Raw genomic sequence first — 19953 nt, forward strand, 5'->3', positions numbered from 1 at the left:
TACGGTTAATCATTTCAAACTGTATGTACAATTGAGATGTACTAAAGAGTAATGCATGTTTCAATGAACACTGGCCTGTCAGATTTTAGTAGCAAGTAACTTGTGTTTTGTGGACTGTAGGATGTATTGTAGTGGTGGAAGCTGGCACAGACCCCAGAACTCCCATGCAGTGCTGTTGGACAAGTACTGGACGAAGCTGCAAATGGGCAACATGACACGAGAAGAGCTGAAGAAGGTGATTGGGAGGGTTTTCATGTTTAACTTCACTGTGGTTTCAACAGTAGATTCCCTTTTCTTTTTTTTTTACAAAAAAATGTGCCTGTATTCTAAAACAAGACGTTAGCTTTAGTGTTACAATGAGGGAACTCCTCCTCTCCTTGTATAATGGTCCATCCCTTGGTATCTCCTTCACGCTCATGAAACCGTACTTGTTCTTGACAGGACTTGCTGTGTCTAGAAGATGCACACAACTTTTTTTTTTTTTTTTTTGATTGGATAGAGGGATGTCTTTAAAAATGCTTCATTTAAAAACGCATTTAGCACCTTACCAAGGAGGAATTCAAGCAAGTTAAATCGGGCAGCAGCAAGCATTGTTTTTTTCCTTTTACTTATGAAGTTGCATGATATTCGGACACATGGAAGTCATAGGAGTCAAAGCCTGTATATTTTCATCGATTTGGATATTTAGAAACTTTGAGATGATCTTTTCTGCTGCAGTTAGGGACAAACTTAAGATTTCTGGTCAGCAAGTCAAAAATTATGTTTTTGCTACGGGGTTTTAATCCGTTTTTTTGCAGTATAAAAATCCTAAATCTTTTTTTTTTTTTTTTCTCCATCGTGCATTCCTGCTGTAAGTTCTGTGGTATCTGTTTCAAGCTGATCCTATCCCTTGTGTATGTAGGTGCTCATTAGTAGATATCCGAGGCTGTCTGTCGTGTCAGACCATCTCCTGGAAATCTTCTGCCAGCTGACTGGGGAGAGACACTCTGAGCTGGACACAAACAGCCTTCCAGTACCTGACAACAGCCAACAGCACAACTCTGACGACAAAAGCACACAGCTGAGGGCGCTTTCACTGAGGTGAGCCCCAGCTCGCTGCTCTCTCTTCTCCTTTTTCCTTTGTCTAACATTTAAATTCTAATCAACACAGCAAATTGACCTGTGGCACTGAAAACGTCAAATTCCACTGAATTTTATCCACTGGTGACTAAGGCTGCCAGTTTTAATACCATCTATTATTAATTAAAATACACCGGTTGTTTAACATACTTAAAGGTACACAAGCCAACTCACCCCAACCCGACAGCTGAAACAAAAAACTAGATGTTTCAATGATTGCAGCACATCAAAACTGATTCTGGAACAGACAAAGCAGGCTAACATTAAGGTTCTGCAGTGGACTTCCCAAAGCCCCCAGTGTCTGTTGAAGGTGACATTTAACCAAATGTTAGTATGTTATACTTTTGACCGTGTGTAGATCAGAGAAAATCCAAAATAAATGAAAAATTGTGCCACCCAGTTGTTGTTGTTGTTTTAAATCATTAAAGATCAATCACTGCATATAGGACCATGGGGTTTTGATATACGTTGTTTCTTGAACATCTGGCCTATAATCCACAAAAGCTGTATTGTCATCGCAGTCATTTGGGGCATACGCAGAACCATGACCATGGAATTTATGGTCTTAAATCTATCACATTATCCCCTCTATCCAGTCTGCAGTTCAGTCTTCATGAGATGAACGGGTTTTCAATAAACTCTTTGCTGCGATCCATAGTTTACTGATTAAAATGTCCCTAGAGCAGGAATCACAGATTCACCAGGTCACATCAGTGCATTTAAGTAAAAGCTGACTCACTAAAGTGCTGATTGAAATTTCTGTGTTCTGTCCACGTTCTTTTAGTTTGATAGATGGGTGAAAATTTGTGATCCCGTGTCTGTAGTGACAACCAAAATCAGCCTAGAAAGATAAGAAGTCTAAAAAATATGTTCTGGATACTTCTCCATTATCACTCTACAGGGACCTGCTGAAATGGTGTGAGCGAATCAGCGTCAACTTTGACTGCACCTCATCAGCTACAGCACAACATGTCTTCCTAGAGGTCAGTGAATTCGATTTATGAAAATGATCACATATGGATGTTTCATTCATACACATGCCAGACGATATTACCATAGAAACCAATACACGGTTGTAACCTCCAAGACTGATGATCCACGTATTCCAAAGCCAGCTTTGAAACACCTTTTTTTTTTTTTCTTTTTTTTTTTCTATGCAGTGACTATGAAAATGAGAATATATCATTTACTGTGTAGTAACTGAATCATAGGATGTTGTTCGCAATAGACATTTTGGATAGTTTCGGCATGAAAAGGACAGATGAGATGAACAAGAGTACTGGTGATCTTCCTACTTTGGCAGGACAAAATTGTCCCTGTTCCATAGCTATGTAGTTAGTCGTTTCTCTAACTACTTGGCTAAAATCATAGGAACACAGTTAACTAGATCGCTAACTACATGCGACATACAGTGGTGTGAAACGTATTTGCCCCCTTCCTAATTTCCTCTTTCTTTTTTTCTTTTTTTATATGTTTGTCACACTGAGATGTTTTAGATCACGAAACAAATTTTGATATTAGAAAAAGATAAGGCAAGTAAATTTCTAAATGAGGGTATTTTATCATTAAGGAGGAAAAAAAAAAGAAACCCGTGTGCCCCTGTGTGAAAAAGGATTGCACCACCTTGTTTAATAATGAATTGGCTGTGATTAACCACATTTTTTATAAAGCGCTACTCTGTGAATTGAGTCATTTTCTGGTCTTTGTCTCCCTCAGGCTCTCGACTGCTTCACAGCCATGCTGTCTCATCCCGAAAGTAGACTGCGAATGGCTGAGATCATTGGAAGCAAACTGAACATCTCCAGAGAGAAGGTATTTGAGTGCACAGTTTTATGGTAAATAAAAGCAGTTTGAAGCATATGTTTTGGATTTGGATAGAGAATAATTCTGATGCCACTGAAATCCAATTTAACTGTAATCTTGGTTTTTAATTTGTGGCATCTGCTTTTTTCCAGGCCCAGCACTTCTGTCAGATGTATCAGCCTGGCATCTTGCTAACTGAGCTGGAGGCCTCAGTGGGCAGAGTGACTCTGATTCGGAAACAGACTGAAGCAGTTCAGCTGAGTGTGTAAGTGGGACATCCTACTCTGGCAACTCCTTCCTATGTTTCCACGATATAGAGTGCTGTGACAAAGTATTTACCTTTTCTGATTTATTTTTTTCATGTTTCAGGTCATTAAACTGACTTTAATATTAGATGTAGATGACTTCTAAAAACAGCAAGATGCTGTATGTAAATGATGATTTTACTTATCAAAGGAAAAAAAATGCTTGTTATTCATTAGTTCCTACTCAGATTGGCTGGATGCGACTTTGACTCGTTTTCCATTACGATTGAGTACCACCTAATGTGTGTGGGGTGGTTATAGCAACATGGTCGAGTGTCCCGTGATGTAATTAGTCTGCAACTTGAACGCCATGACAAAGGTGGACTTCCAGGTGATGTTATACCTGCTCGTTCTGTGGCTTTCCGTGAAACTTGGGGACCACGGCGATTTCCCTGTTGCCAGGTTTCAAAAGTGGCGGTTTTGATTTCATGAAGGAGATGCTTTCATGACTCATCAAGTGACTAGCTAATCCACTGATGTGATCATCCGAGAATGCTCGGAGCCCCAGTGGGATACGTACTAAAAAAAAGCTACCACCTAAGGGAAAACCATGGTGAGCGACCAGAGTAGGTACAAATGGAAAAGTGACTGTAATCTCTCCAGGGTGTCTTGAGACTGGTCCGGGGGGACATGTCTAGAACACCTCACCTAGAAGGCACCCAGGAGCCATCCTTGTCAGATGCCTGAACCACCTCACCTGGCTCCTTTCGATGTGGAGGAGTAGCAGCTCTACTCTGAGCCCCTCCCGGATGGCTGAGCTTCTCACCCTCAAAACTCAAAATTTCCACCGCTTGTACCACGGTGTTTTGGTTGCTACCCAGAGCTTAAGATCATAGGCAGGAACATAGATGGTAAATGGCCTATATTTGTATAGCGCTTTACTAGTCCCTAAGGACCCCAAAGCGCTTTACACATCCAGTCATCCACCCATTCACACACACATTCACACACTGGTGATGGCAAGCTACATTGTAGCCACAGCCACCCTGGGGCGCACTGACAGAGGCGAGGCTGCCGGACACTGGTGCCACCGGGCCCTCTGACCACCACCAGTAGGCAACGGGTGAAGTGTCTTGCCCAAGGACACAATGACTGAGACTGTCCAAGCCGGGGCTCGAACCGGCAACCTTCTGATTACAAGATGAACTGCCAACTCTTGAGCCACGATCGGTAAATTGAGAGCTTTGATTTTTGATTTAGATTTTTTTTTAAAACTCACCTCTCTTTTCACCATGATGGACAGGTACAGGGTCCACATCACTGCAACTGCTGCATCAATCCATCTGTCAATCTCCCGCTCCCATTACTCATAAACAAGAGCCAGAGATACTTAAACTCCACTGCATCAAGTGGAGTGGAGTTTAATTCGTCCCTGATCCAGAGTGGGTGCTGCACCCTTTTCTGGCTGAGGACCATGGCCTCAGACTTGGAAGTGCTAATTCACATTTCTACCACTTCACACTGAAGCTGGAGGCCACCACCTTGAAGCCAGCACAACCACATCATCTGCGAAAAGTAGACACCCAAGTCGGCAATGCAAACCAGGCTCTTGCAACAGTTGTATAAGGGCCGAATGCAAAAGTGTAATATTTTTGCATCCACGTGTTTATGTGGGTGAACATTAAATTCAATGTTGACACAAAAAGTGTTTTTGTTGTTTTTCTGCAATGTGCAAATATTAACTGTTAATGTGTTGTTTTAAACAGGGAGAACCACACATTTGCTGCTACACGACCATCTGCCGTGCTACTTGAACAACTGGCAGTGTGTGTGGCCAAGGGAGAGCCGGTTCTTCTGGTGGGGGAGACTGGAACTGGAAAGACCTCTACTGTACAACAACTAGCTAGAATCACAGGTGAGCTCAGGTTTGCGCAAAGATGAAACTTGGCTATGGCTCACTGGTGGTTTGAACCCTCCCTCCCCCTGTCACTATGTCTTTAAACTCCAATTATCTCCATAAAGCTCTATGAATGGTTCATCCTATTTGAAATATTTCCTGTTTGTTCAATCCAGGACACAGGCTGCGGGTTGTGAACATGAACCAGCAGAGTGATACCGCAGACCTGCTTGGAGGGTGAGTCACACAGCAACTGTGCATTAATTGCATAAAAATAATACTCTGTCACTAAAACTATATAGATAAGAACAGCAGTCAAGTGTTTGTGACAACTGGCGAGTCATTCACATTGCGGGGGCGACCGTGGCTCAGGGGGTTGGGAAGCTCATCTGTAACTGGAAGGTTGCCGGTTCGATCCCCCTGCTTTCTCTGTCCTGGTCGTTGTGTCCTTGGGCAAGACACTTTACCCTACTGCCATCGGCTCCTCGGCCAGAGGAGCCGACATTCAGAGGAGCCGATGGCGCGATATGGCAGCCTCACTTCTGTCAGTCTGCCCCAGGGCAGCTGTGGCTACAACTGTAGCTTGCCTCCACCAGTGTGTGAATGTGAGAGTGAATGAATAGTGGAATTGTAAAGCGCTTTGGGTGCCTAGAAAAGCGCTATATAAATGCAATCTATTATTATTATTATTATTGCTTGGATAGCTCATTTCCCCTTCGTAGATGAAATCGTAATTTAAGAATACAATATTTGTATTTACTCAGGTTATCGTTCTCTAATATTCAATTTTTTTTGAAGCTATGAAACATCCAAGTATTACAAATATGCTAAAAAAAATTTCAGGAAGTGGACAAAAATTTTATCATAGCACTGTAAATAGCTGCAATTCACAACAACAGTCATCTGATTAAGTCCCTCCAGTAGTTTTCCTACTGATCCAGGAAGAGTACTGATAGTGTCTTTGCATTATGTATGATGAAGAGTAACCTACTCTTGACTGGAGTTGTAGAGGCATCTCAAAGTCTATTAATGCACACCCTACAGTGTGTCCTAGATACATCATCAGTGATATAATGGGTTGTCACTGGGTCTTTCGGGACTTTCATGTTTATACATCCTCACCCTGATGACCTAGCTAGCGTGGTTAGTCCCCAGCTTGTGTCTAAATAAATTGTGTTGTCCATGTGTCCTGCCTTTTCACACCCATCTTGATGGCCTCTCAGGTATATTGGTGACGTGCAAGATGGCTCTCCTGCTGTGCAGTCCTCTGATCTCAAGTAACTTGACAACCTAGTAAATTGACTGGCTAGCAAAACCTTGGCAGCTGACATCAATGGAGTAGCTCCTCATACTTGGCCCTCTTCCTCTCAAATACCTCTCCAATGCATTCTTCTAAGGGTACAGTCAGTTCCAGCAGGACCACCTGCCTCGATGATTTGTCAGGCCTTAGGGTTGTCAGAACTACGGTGTCAGGGAATTTGAGCCGTCTCCCTAGGTTAGCCTTCAACCGCTTTTCCACCTGATCAGCACCCTCCTGAGCCCTCCACCTCCAGCTTTTCCTCACCTCTATGCTATCCAAAGAGACTCTCTCTACAGCAACAGCACTTGCCTGAATATCCATGAATTCCTTCGAAAGGCTGCTTGCAGTGTTAGACTGCAGGAAAAAACCCAACCCACATGTGTAAAATCTTGATAATCTTCTCAAAGCCCCCCACCACGATGGTGGGACATGGTAAACCACCAGTGGAAAGTGGAGTTACGGCGGGATGCCATGCTGATGCATCCAGGCCTTGACTCTTAATTGGCTTACCAGGTATTGATTGAATTTGGACTTCTCCTAGTGCATATGTTGCCCTTCTACACAACTAGAGATCAGAACCTGGTTGTCTTAAAGTCCATCTATACCCAGTTGATCAGGTGTTTGAGACCTTGACGGATCTATTTTATCCCAGGAGTCAATATTGTGATCACTGTCAGATTGTCCATGAAAGCCCTCATTGGGGGCCCAAAGTGGGGCCAAGCATATTCATGGTCAAAATAAACAAAATCTCTGAGAGGGTACTCCCAACTATTATTCCCTAATCTAGCCCATAGAAAGCAGATGTTACTGGTCCAGCTGTCTTTACTGTAACTGAAGCAGCTGTAAATCCAAAATTTGGTTCCTGATCTTGTCTTGAATATGTGTTGAACGAGTGTGCTTTCCACCAGTTTGTGTGAGACTGCCCCATGAGCATTGGCAAGGTCAAATCGCAGAACTGCAAGGTCAGCATTTCCCTCCTGTATAAGCTAAATGACATTTCCTGTCTGATCGATGATCTAATACCCATGGAGCACTGAAGTAGTGTCGATATATGGATTGCTTAAAAGGGATTCTATGTATCTGGCAACAAAGCTAAAGAATATCTTCCCCTCAAAGTCGAGGAGTGAGGCGATTCCAAATTGCTCAGTGGTACGAGTAAGAATCCAGACATCTTCTTCATATTTCCACTGCTGTGCAACTTTTCCTATCCTCCAGCTAACCTTGATGGAGTCTGGGGCACTTGATGTAGACAATGTAGGACACTCCACTTGGACCTGGTGCTGAGGTACTTCTACTTGCCTTGACAACCTGCTTGACCTCTCTCAGGTTTGGCTTCTTGAAGTGGAATGTCACTATGGGTTATTGCAGGTTATCAAGGAAAAAACTGGATGGACCAGAGCTTAAATCAGTGTCATATTCTCAATACGAATGGATATATCAATCTTTTAGTTGTAGCAAAGAACAAAACCCAAATTGTGAAAATAAAAAAATAAATCTTTTCCACTGGTTTTAAGTCATTCTTTTGGTAACACTTTGGTGCCAAACTCTATTAAGTAGTAAAAAAAAAACCAAAACTTCCCAGTAATTTCTTTTGATGATTTCTTCTTAGCTTAAACTTTTTTCATTTTTTTTCTTTTAAATAACAGGTACAAGCCAGTGGACATAAAGCAGATCCTGCTCCCTCTGCGTGAGGCCTTTGAGGACCTGTTCTCCCAGACATACTCGAGAAAGCAGAACCTGACCTTCCTCGGTCACGTGCAAACCTGCTTCAGAGGCAAGCGTTGGCAGGATCTGCTTAAACTCATGGACCACGTCTGCAAGTCTGCTCTCACTAAGGAGCTGCAAGAGAAATCAGATGGTAGTGCTCCAGAATTACTAGATGGTTACACCGGCTGTGTTAGAGTAAAACACTGACGTTTTCCTGTGTGTGGGTGTATATGTCTGTGCAGCTGCTTTGTTGCAGGAGCAGTGGGAGGCACTGGCTTCAAAACTTAATCAGACCCAGCAGCAGATTAGGGCCTGTGAGACAGCCATGGTCTTTGCCTTTGTGGAGGTAAAGACTTAAAAAGGTACCACACATATGTTCGTGGATCCGAGCGTGGTAACCCTTACCTGTGTGTTTTGCTTTATAGGGAACATTGGCTCAGGCAGTGAAGAAGGGCCACTGGATCCTGTTGGATGAGATCAACTTGGCAGCAGCAGAGACCCTCGAGTGTCTGAGTGGACTTCTTGAGGGCAACACCAGATCTCTAGTACTGCTGGATCGTGGAGACACCGGTGAGGACTGCCATTACCTTGCCCCCTTTTGAAAGCCTTCATTAAATACTTCCAAAGTTAGAACTCTGTAATTTTATGTTTGTTTTTTTTGAGTAGAGCCCCTAGTACGCCACCCAGACTTCCGGCTTTTTGCCTGTATGAACCCAGCTACTGATGTTGGGAAGAGGAACCTGCCTCTGGGCCTCAGAAACAGGTGAGACTATGCAGAGCTGCAGACTACGCAAGAAGCTTTATGCCACAGGCATAATGCTCGACTGATCGAAAAGTATTTGTTTTTATATATTATATGTATATTTCTATACAAATATTTTAAAATCTAAGTAAGCATGTGTATGTTTTTGATCAAATGTTCTATATTCCTTCCTTTATTATACGAGAATTAATTCCAAAATGGGAACAATGCTTCACTTCTAAAGCTCTGTATGTATGTATCGCTTAGGTTTACTGAGCTGTATGTGGAGGAGCTGGAGAATGAAGCTGACCTGAGGATCCTGATTTCAGATTACCTCAAGTGCTTAAATCCACATCGAAGTGTCATCAGTGGCATTATAAGGTTGGCTTTTATAAATGCTTGAACTTCTAAAAGATCGTTTTTTTAAAGACGTTGCTGAACGAGTGTATTTCTTTTGTACACCATCCAACAATATACCTTCTTTGTTGATGCTATATGCAGCCTGATGCATTGTAGACTCGAATAGGTAGAGTGTGGTTTCAAGAGCGTGTTTGCCTTTTGTGTTTTTGGTGCAGTCATCAAACAAACATCCTTACTTATTTTGGGTTAGTTACTTTCATCATAATCAAATTGTGCCATGGATGCTTGCGTTACAAGCTTGCTGTTACATTTTATTGTTGTTTTTTCACCCTCGGTCCTTCTGACACTTTTAGCTTTAGGATAGGATATATATGTAAGTGTGTGTGAGCTGTAGGTTTACACTACTTTCTGAATGGCTTATTTGTCAAATGTATTTCTTTGCAGCTTTTACCTGACAGTACGAAAAGAAGCAAGCTCACGTCTGGTGGATGGGAGGGGCCACAGACCCCACTACAGTCTGCGGACTCTGTGCAGGGCCCTGAAGTATGTGGCACTAAACCCCTGTAACAACGTGCAGCGCTCACTTTATGAGGTGGGAAACCAGATCTCTTATTTATAAGTAGTCATATTGAGAATGGTCAGTTTAGTTTAATGCCCTGTCTTTTTAATCATCATCATTATTATTTTAGTATTTGAAGGTTTGATGTTTTTGTACTTGTTGTACCTGTTCTCATCAACTGCGTCTTGTGTGCAGGGGTTCTGCCTGAGCTTCCTCACTCAGCTGGACAGAAGCTCCCACCCTGTGGTCCAGAAACTGGTGTGTCAGCACATCCTGATGGGAAACACAAAGTGTCTGAAACAAGTAAGATCTTATCAGAGGTGCTTTAAAAAAAATGAGAAAACCCCAAAAAGTGTGTGTGTGTGTGTGTACGCATAAAACAATCTCAGATGAAGATACCACAAACCAAAGACGCTATCATTTTCAACACACTTCATATGTGCTCTTTCTCTTTTCTAATAAGCTTTCAATGTGAAAAATGTTTCATTTTTCAGCATGAGCTGAAATGGATTTTAAAGTTCTGAAAAGTGACCTGTTGTAGCTCAGGAGGTAGAGCAGGCCATCTACTAAGTAGAAGGTTTGTGGTTCGATCCCTGATACAAGTCATGCATGCCAAATATCTTTGGGCAAGATATGAATGTGTGAATGTTAGATAGATGTAGCACTCATAGCAAAAAGTGCTTGTGTGAATGGCTGAATGAGGCAAGTTATATAAAACACTTGGAGTGCTCAGAGTAGAAAAGTGCTATCATTTACCAGTTTAGGGCAAAGTTATGCGGAGGTATAATTATATGCAACCTTTCTTTGTGCGCTGTGTTTCCTACAGTCCATCCCGGCACCCTCAGGCCGACCCTGTGTTGAAATGGAAGGCTATTGGGTTTCCCAGGGGGAGATGGAACCAGGTCTCGACCCCAGCTACATCCTCACTCCCTCAGTCAAGCTGAACCTTCGCGACCTTGCCAGAGTGGTGTCTGCAGGGTGAGCTATCACCCAGTCTGACCCCTTGTACACTGTTCCCCCCTGAATCAATGGTTTCATCTATAAATCTCTAGATATTCATGTTGACAGAGCTAATTCTGGCCCTTCAGTAAAGGATGCACCAGAGTGCATCAGGACAAATCTGTGGTTGGACTGAATTGCCCTGCAGTCAGTGGCCTACCAAACAGGAGGCTTTGATGTTTTTTATAACAGTGGAAAGATAAGAGCTGTGATTCAGCCATCAGCTTTCCTGTGTTTCTCCAAAGGGATACATTTGTCTATTCCTTTCTGCTCCTACGCAACATTAACATGCCAGACTTAAATGTGAATGGTGAGGACATCACTTCTTACTTTTAGAATTTTGGGGCCAGTACATATCACAACTATAAAGATTTTTGAGTTGAAAATCATACCAGTTTGTTACAGGCTTTAAATGTGAACAATATGTGTGCAACAAGAGGCGACCAGTAGTTGGTAGTGTTGCCTCACAGCACAAAGTTCCTGAGTCTGACTCCATCTTCTTCAATGTATTCTGTTGTCACAAACAGAAAAGGTTCAAATCATTTTGTTTGGTTTTATTTATAACTCAGAGGTCCTTCACCACTCAGCTGCCCTTAAGGTTAATTTCATACAGTCAGGAAATAACGTCACGCATCACTTAGTTGATGACATTTGAGTAGTGTGCCCTCTCATAACCAGCCCGAATGCTGCTTTGGCTTTACAGGACTCATCCAGTGCTGATACAGGGAGAGACATCTGTGGGGAAGACCAGTTTGATCAGGTGGCTGGCTGCTGCCACCGGGAACCAGTGTGTGAGAATCAACAACCATGAGCACACCGATGTCCAGGAGTACATTGGCTGTTACTCATCAGATGACCGGGGCAAGCTGGTGTTTAAAGAGGGTATGAGCATTTAAAATAGTGTTACATGACTCCTGGGGCTTTTCTCTAGGGAATCAGCTTTCTCATTCTCCCCGTGCCTGCATGGTTTTTGTCTAGTTACTCAAGCTTCCTCGTGCAGTCCAAACATATGCATGTAGGGTTAAATGGGGATTCTTAATTGGCTGAGAATATGGGACAGAAGGAGCTTAAAGTGAGCAGAATAAAGCACTGTATAGTTAAATGCGACTTGTAATGGTCAGTAAGACTAGGAAAGATAAACGTCTATCGATTATGTTCCCTGTCCCAATGCAGTATTTTGTGCAAAAAAAAATAAGAAGCTGCATTATGTTGTCCTGTAAAGAGTAACCCAGAGCAATGAAGAGTGAAACAGTCATGTGACTTGCAAAAGAGAAAAAAATCAATCCATTGAAAACTTGAAATGTTTTCTCTGTATGTAAATACCCAGTTTTTTAAGTAAGGCTTATTAAAATGACGTGTGAATGAATAGTTTCATAATTTAAAAACTATATTTATTGTAAAATGGAAGAAAAGTAACAGATGTTGAAATTGAGACATTTTTATACTTTGTCATTTTGAATCTGATGGAAGCAAAATGTACAAGAAAAAGGAAAAAAAAAACTGAAACGAGGTAACAAAAGACTGTAACTTTGTGCAACACGTGTGAGGTTGGACTGTATCCAGAGGCTTACTATAGATCTTCCCTCAAGACCACCTCTGAAAAAGCTGAATGATGTAAATAAAAATCAAGACTTTCTATTTCACAAAGCATCCAAACCATTTGGGAAACTGGCAGAGAATAAAAATTGCTAATAAATGAGAATCACAGTTAATTACCTTAACTGCTAATGTGAAGTAGCTCGGCCCCAGTCCACATGGCTAATTTTATTTGTCTTTGATTAAGGCGTTCTTATTGATGCTATGAGGAAAGGCTACTGGATCATCCTAGATGAGCTGAACCTGGCCCCCACTGATGTTCTGGAGGCCCTCAACAGATTGTTGGACGACAACAGAGAACTCTTTGTGGCCGAAACTCAGGAAGTCATCAGTGCTCACCCCAGGTTCATGCTGTTTGCTACCCAGAATCCCCCTGGTCTCTACGGTGGTAGAAAGGTATTGCATTCCTTTAGCCTAGGAAGATGGATAAAGTAGCTGTGAAGTGAAATATTATTTGGATAGAAATCGTGAAGATTTTACATGATCATAAAGGTACGGTCAGGCCTTTTTATGAAAAAAAACAAAACAAAAAAACCCACACACAAAAAAGTTGGCAGAACGTGTGTATTCATTATATATATTAATTCTATGCAACACTATCCACTATCTAGGTGCTCTCCAGGGCTTTTAGGAATCGCTTTGTGGAGCTACACTTTGATGAGCTTCCCAGTGCAGAGCTGGAGATCATCCTTCATCAGAGGTGCAGCCTTCCCCCATCTTACTGCACCAAGCTAGTGAAAGTCATGCAAGACCTTCAGGTAACTGTTGCACTGACTCTCGCATCTACTCGTATCTTTCTATTACTTGCCTGTTCTCGTTGATCCTGACTAATTGTTCTACAGTCCTTGCGCAAAGGATCCTCTGTGTTTGCTGGCAAACATGGCTTCATCACCCTTAGAGATCTTTTCCGCTGGGCAGACCGCTACAGGCTGGAGGAACAGGCAGAGGCCTCTCGGGACTGGCTGCAGCATTTAGCAGATGATGGTGAGGCTCATTAAACAACCCGTTAAATCACTTCCTGTGTCACACAGAGACCCTAAATTTAAATTTTCCCTCCCCGACAGGGTATATGCTTCTGGCAGGACGTGTGAGAAAACCTGAAGAAGAAGTCATCATCCTGTCCATCCTGGAGAAGCACTTCAAACGAACGGTGAACCCGGAATATCTGTTCTCTCAGAAACAGGTTGCCAGCCAGTTCAGTGAGTCAAACGTATTTCATGACATTTTCATCCCCAATGATGATACTTTCCTTACTTTGCACTAGTATTTAATGAGTGTTTAGTCTGCTTACATTACCTTAATGATAGCAGCACTCAAGTTGCATGCACTTTCTCTCAGGTTTCAATGTTAACTGTTAACATTTTTGTTTTTAACATTTTAGTTGACATGGAATACTTAACATTGCTGATTTCATCTGTTTGTAAAAACAATGGCAGGTGTCACTGTAATATACACTTGCTTAAAATCTGCAGCATCTGCTTCATGCACTGACATTTAGAATTCAGATACAGTGAACAGAGTTAAGTATGATGTTGAAGACCTGTAACCAGTATTGTGTACATGGGTGGAGTACATGGGTAGCGCCAAATCACAGCAACAGCCTCGAGGCGACTGATTTTGTACTGTGCTTATTATATTAGAATAAAAAACAAGTCATTTTAACTAAGAAAACTGAACTGTTCAGCTCGTGATCAACACAGTGTCGTGTTGTTTGATGATCTCAACAGGTCCCTTCATCGACAGCATTGCTGGAGTCCCAGAGGAGTTCCGACATGTGGTGTGGACACAGGACATGAGGAGACTGGCTGTGCTCCTCGGTCGAGCGCTCCGATTTGGCGAGTCTGTCCTGCTTGTAGGAAACACGGGGTAATATTAAGATATTATTCTTAATGTCTGGGAAGTAATGAAATACTTTGACTCTACTTGAGTATAATTTTTAGGTATCTGTACTAGAGTATTTTTGTTTTCTGACAACCTTTTACTTTTACACTCTATATTTTTAACTTCCTAGGACCTGGCGTCCACATATGTGGACATCACATTTTGGGTTGTTTAGACCAAAATACTAAACTCTCAGGAGGTTAAATAAATATCTGAACTTTCTACTCAAATTTTCAAAACAAACTTGTTACATTCACTTGAACAAATTTGAGGGGAGTTGTTATTTCACATCCCTACGGGCCTAATACATGAAAGATGATCCTATTTTCATATTGCGAAGTGTGGTGTAAAACAAGCAAAGGTTTAAAAGACTCTACTGTGATGGATTCAAAGTACAGACTAGTGTGTGGCTGTGGGGCCCATGATCATAATTTGATATACATCAAGTGTAGCAGAGATGAATTTGAAGTTAAACTGACGATGCTTTGATTAATTCACTGAATTCAACCTTCATACAAACTGTATAGTGTATAATATAAAGAAACATAAACAGTGTACTGTCACTGTAGAGGATGGAAATAAGTTGTGATTCTTTTCCCCACGCTGAGCCAGTAGAACCGGTTTTGGGGTTCTCACATATGCTTTCCATTAGATGATATACCAACGTACCTGGTACCAGGTAGTTTTTGAACTCCAAGTAAATTGAGTCAGTCTGAAAGTGCGACTCCAGTCAGTCTCTGTTCTTACACTTAAGTGCTTTCTATCTTACATTCACACACATTCATCCTCTGAACACACTGGGGAGCATCTTGGGGGTTCAGGATCTTGATTGATCAGCTCTAACTCCTGAGCTATAGCCACTGCATAATGTACAAAAACAGATTTGTGAGAGTCATGTCTTCATGTTTACTGTGCAGATATTGTTTTTATACATAAATGTCTAATGTCATGTGTTTTGTATGTGCTCCTGCTCCTTCACCAGATGTGGTAAGACCACCATCTGTCAGCTGTTTGCTGCTTTGGCTGGACAGAAGTTCTTTTCAGTCAACTGTCACCTCCACATGGAGACATCTGATTTCCTGGGAGGACTCCGGCCTGTCAGACATACACATCAGGTAGTGATAAGTCCTCACTGGGGCCAGTAGTGATATTCAAAATGTGGAGGAAAATATGTTCTCCCCAGCACTGAAAGTTGTTCAACTGAAATAGTTTGAACTTGTTTGTAACCCATTGCAGTGGTTGTCAAATATTTCCTGGCATGCCCCGATTCAGAAAGTGGAAAGATTCTTGACCCCATCATGACAACTGGGGTGGGGTGGGTGGGTTAGTTAGTTAACTTAGAAAGTTAACTACATATTTCTATATATATTATTATATATCTGTGATGCATTTCTGTAAATTCTTATTGTTAAATTGGACTTGTGTTGATGTTGATACATTATAAAGAAAATCCTGGTTAGTAGTGTAGAAGTACGAACTTCTAAACTAAACTAAATATTTGTGCATGTCTGTGTAGAATGACGGAGAGGACAGCAGACTGTTTGAGTGGCATGATGGGCCCTTGGTACAAGCCATGAAGGAGGGAGGTGTCTTCCTCATGGATGAAATCTCATTGGCAGACGACTCTGTCCTAGAGAGACTCAACAGGTACCCACACAAAATATACATGTTCCATATCTATGCTTGTCTTGAGGGTCAACAACCCTGCAGCTTAAGAAAGTAAAATAAAAGAAGAAAACTGTTTAGATTCTTTAGAAAACAGAATAACCGTACAGTAGTATTTTGCAGTATTTTATTCTGAATGTTATACATGCTGCAAATTGAAGTTTACTGAGTAATCAGTATTTTTTTTCTGCCACTGAAAAGTTGCTATATAGGAGGCTGTTTGTACTTAACACATTAACTTAAAAAATTTAACAAAAAAAATTATCAAGTGGCCCAAAATGCTTTGTGAAAATTAGAGTTAGCAAGATCATAACAGAATAAATATGTCTTTATTATACTGATAGACTAGTGATATGTTGGGATCTTGGGTATTTTCACAAATAGCATTAATATTATACCTTAATCAGAATCAGAAAGACTTTAATTATCCCCAAGAGGCAATTAAGATGCAACAGAGCAGCATGATGTTGAAGATAAGGACAGGGCATAAACAGGCAATAAGAGTGAGATAAATACACACAGAATATACAGTATATACACAGTTTTAAAATTACACAGTTTTAAAATTAAAGTGACTGAAAGGTGAATAAATAACTGTAAGTGACTAAAAGTGAATAAAGTGTCGGTAGAATAAGAAGAGTGTAGTTTATGTTTCTGGTGTGGGAAATGTTCTTATCGGCTGGAGTTAAAAAGCAGAGTGGCTTTGGGGACAAAGGTGGCTCTCCTCCTCTCAGTCCTGCAGGAAATGCAGCGGAGGCGTCAGCCAGATGGGGGCCAATGAAATGCAGGGTGAAGAATGTGTGAGGGGTCATTGATGATTTTGGCTGCCTGTCTAAGGGCCTGTTGGCTGAAAACCTGTGCCAGAGTTCTGACAGGCAGGCCAGTGATTTTAGAGCACACTGATGCAGTGTGCTGCAGTCTGTTCCTGTTCTGAAGGCTGAGGGAGTGGAACCAGCAGGTAATGGAGAAGGCCATGATGCTTTCCAGGAAGGCATAGTAAAAAGTCATCATGATGGATGTGCTGACTCCAAAGGAGTTGAGTTTCCTAAGGAGGTATAGCTGTTGGTGGCACCTCCTGAGAATCTCCTCTGTGTTAGCAGAGAATTTCAGGAGGTTGTCAAAGATGATTCCCAGGTATTTGTACTCCCCAACTACCTCCACTGGCTTCCCGTGGATGGTGGTGGTGACTGAAGCAGCCAGATCCCTCTGCCTACTGGAGAAGGTCACCACCATCTCTTTGGTTTTGCTCACGTTCAGTTTAAGTTTGGAGCTGTCACACCACTCTACAAACTCCTGAAGAGCGGGCCCGTGGTGTTGTGAGGGGCATGACAGCAGTGACAGGAGAACTGTGTCGTCAGCATATTTCACCAGGTGACAGTTGGGCTGTGTGGATCTGCAGTCATCGGTGTAGAGAATGAAGAGCAGGGGGGAGAGCACACAGCCCTGGGGGGAGCCAGTGGAGGTGGAACAGAAACCGAAAGAGAGTTGTTGACCCAAACTTTCTGAGTACTGTTGGTCAAAAAGTCTTAAGTTAACATTGTTAACATACAACCTTAAGTTGTATTTGCACTCGATTGCTTGTAGTTGTAGCGTTCACTTGTTTGGTACTTAAGAAAAGTTATGTCTTGATGCACGCTCAGTCATCCAGGTAAGGAAATGAACAGAATTGACTTTTTGGAATGTGAAAAGTTCCTCTGAGCGTAAAAACACTGCACAAGATTTCACCTTTGATAGTGTGTTTGTTTGCTACCAGTGTTCTGGAGACGGAGAAGTCCCTTGTACTGGCAGAGAAGGGCAGCGGAGATCGTGGTGACGTGGAGCTGATAAAAGCAGCTGCAAATTTCCGTCTGGTCGCCACCATGAACCCTGGAGGAGACTTTGGCAAGAAAGAGGTGATGAAATGATGCAAAATGGTACAAGCTACTGTTTTTCCTATAGGGAAGTTTTTGTTAGACTTTGATGCTGCACAAAATAGCTGCTTCCACATTTATAATAGAACAAAAACAAAGAAGCATACAAACAAACCACGTGAAACCAAGTCACAGCCCCAGATTACACGCATTGAACATTTTAAGCCTACCACACATATTTTATGCAGCATTACACTGCACAAAATATCCAAATATTGCAGAAATTAGACCTGTTGTACAGATCTTTCACAAACATTAAACTTTGCCTTTTATTGTACATTGCACATATTATACCTAGAGCGGCTGGTGAAACACGTAGTCATGATAATGGACTTATTTATGTGCTGAAGGTGTGAGATGGAACTTTACATAGGTGTTATCTGATTATACTTGTGCATGTATGTTTCTTCACAGCTCTCTCCAGCCTTACGAAATCGTTTCACAGAGATCTGGTGCCCTCAGACCAACAATCGCAGTGACCTGGTTAAGATCATCCAACACAACTTGCGCTCAGGCCTCTCCCTTGATGGTAACCCATTTACAGGTCACCGGGTTTAAAAATGACCAAGTGCATAGTTTAAAAAGCATTTGACTTTTATGTTATGAACCATGTATGATGTGTTTTAGTTTCCTTTTATTTATTTTTTAATAACTTCAGTTTTATTCTTCTGGTTTGTTCCCACAATTCCACATTGTTTCCAGCAGTAGCAGGCAGCCATTTGTAAAAAGAGAGCTCTAATACACACTTTGTTGAGCAGTATAACAGGTGTAGTTAGAGCCTCGAGTCTAGAACATGGGAGACTATTTAGCATTTAAAGAGATACACGTTTCTCAGAAGTCTGAGAATAAAGAAGAGCTAAAAACCAGAGTGAATATCGAGTTGTGTAGCAGATGTGGAATTTCCATAGTGTGCTGTTGCCACTGAGTTCTCATTAGAGGTTATGTTAAACAAGGTGATAATTAAAATGATTGATTTCAAGGTGAATATAACTTTTTAATTGAACACAGGTGGGGATGTTGCAGAGCTAATGCTGGACTTCATCGAGTGGCTCACACAGCAAGACTTTGGCCGCCGCTGCATCCTGAGTGTTAGAGACATTCTTTCATGGGTCAACTTCCTCAATGCTGTGTGTGAGCGGGATGAAGATAGCTTCATGACCATGGGAGCTGTTGAAGACGAAGATGAAGCCGAGTGGGACCTGCGTCTGGACACTGTTACTGCCTTCATCCACGCTGCTTGTCTCGTTTATATCGATGGCATTGGCTCAGGTGAGCTGACGGCTTATGTTTAAATTCCACTGAGAGTTTGGCACTGAAAGAAATTGTTGGTAGATCCATTCTGGCTTCTTTGCAGGGACCACAGCCTCCTGTGCAGACGGTGTCCTCCTTGCTCGTCGTCTGTGCCTGAGCTTCCTGCAGCAGAGACTAAGCAAGATGACCAAGCTGGACCAGGACGTAATGGATGCCCTGAGAGTGTATGACAGCAATTTGCCACGGGAGCCTCAGTGGGGAGAAGATTTCTTTGGCATTGATCCCTTCTACATTGCATTAGGTATACATTTAGTGATTCCTTAATGTACTATTAAGGAATCACCGGGCTAGAATAGCCTGGACATATCCACACCCTTTTTTTTTTTTTTACATTTTATTAATCATTAACAGTGTTGGGAAAAGTATGTCATCTAATTCAAGTTGAGTTTTTAGTGCAATAAAGTTCACTACAAAGTGATGCAGTAGCTCTATGTCCACCCATAGAGGGCCGGTTGCCCGCTCTAGAACAGCTGCTTTATTCCAAGATGTGGCTCATGTTCTGCATCACTTCTATAAAGGCTTTCTTTACATGAAACTACACATGCTTATGTATACTACCGGTCAAAAGTTTTAGAACACCCAATTTTTCCAGTTTTTTTTTATTGAAAATGATGCCGTTTAATGTCTCACTGCACTCTGAAATGAAAGCATAGTACAAATAAGCGATTGGAGGAATCATTTTATAGACCAAAATGTATTCTAAACTTTTGACTCATCAAAGTAACAACCTTTGGCAGATATAACAGCTGAAAGCATTCTTTCTACAATAAAAACCAGTAGAGATTCTTCCCATATCTGTTGCAGAAGTTCCCATAAATGTGTGGCACTTGTAGGTTTCTTTCCTTTCACTCTTCTGTCC

General features: G+C 41.8%; 1 protein-coding gene across 1 annotated transcript in view; it reads left to right on the forward strand.

Annotated features, from left to right (window-relative positions):
* Positions 1-19953, forward strand: part of mdn1 (midasin AAA ATPase 1) — a 59509-nt gene that overhangs the window by 5481 nt on the left and 34075 nt on the right. The window contains exons 9-35 of the mRNA XM_063494585.1: positions 121-235; positions 902-1080; positions 2021-2102; positions 2836-2931; positions 3075-3187; positions 4934-5082; positions 5241-5301; positions 8011-8222; positions 8314-8417; positions 8497-8641; positions 8738-8834; positions 9081-9194; positions 9618-9765; positions 9928-10035; positions 10559-10710; positions 11435-11613; positions 12515-12723; positions 12939-13085; positions 13170-13311; positions 13392-13526; positions 14055-14193; positions 15191-15323; positions 15725-15855; positions 17627-17765; positions 18198-18312; positions 18792-19052; positions 19138-19335. Coding sequence (XP_063350655.1) covers positions 121-235; positions 902-1080; positions 2021-2102; positions 2836-2931; positions 3075-3187; positions 4934-5082; positions 5241-5301; positions 8011-8222; positions 8314-8417; positions 8497-8641; positions 8738-8834; positions 9081-9194; positions 9618-9765; positions 9928-10035; positions 10559-10710; positions 11435-11613; positions 12515-12723; positions 12939-13085; positions 13170-13311; positions 13392-13526; positions 14055-14193; positions 15191-15323; positions 15725-15855; positions 17627-17765; positions 18198-18312; positions 18792-19052; positions 19138-19335 — 3803 coding nt within the window. The remainder of the gene's footprint in view (positions 1-120; positions 236-901; positions 1081-2020; positions 2103-2835; positions 2932-3074; positions 3188-4933; positions 5083-5240; positions 5302-8010; positions 8223-8313; positions 8418-8496; positions 8642-8737; positions 8835-9080; positions 9195-9617; positions 9766-9927; positions 10036-10558; positions 10711-11434; positions 11614-12514; positions 12724-12938; positions 13086-13169; positions 13312-13391; positions 13527-14054; positions 14194-15190; positions 15324-15724; positions 15856-17626; positions 17766-18197; positions 18313-18791; positions 19053-19137; positions 19336-19953) is intronic.

This window comes from Pelmatolapia mariae, linkage group LG15, assembly GCF_036321145.2.
Source record: "Pelmatolapia mariae isolate MD_Pm_ZW linkage group LG15, Pm_UMD_F_2, whole genome shotgun sequence".
NCBI classification, from domain to species: Eukaryota; Metazoa; Chordata; class Actinopteri; order Cichliformes; family Cichlidae; genus Pelmatolapia; species Pelmatolapia mariae.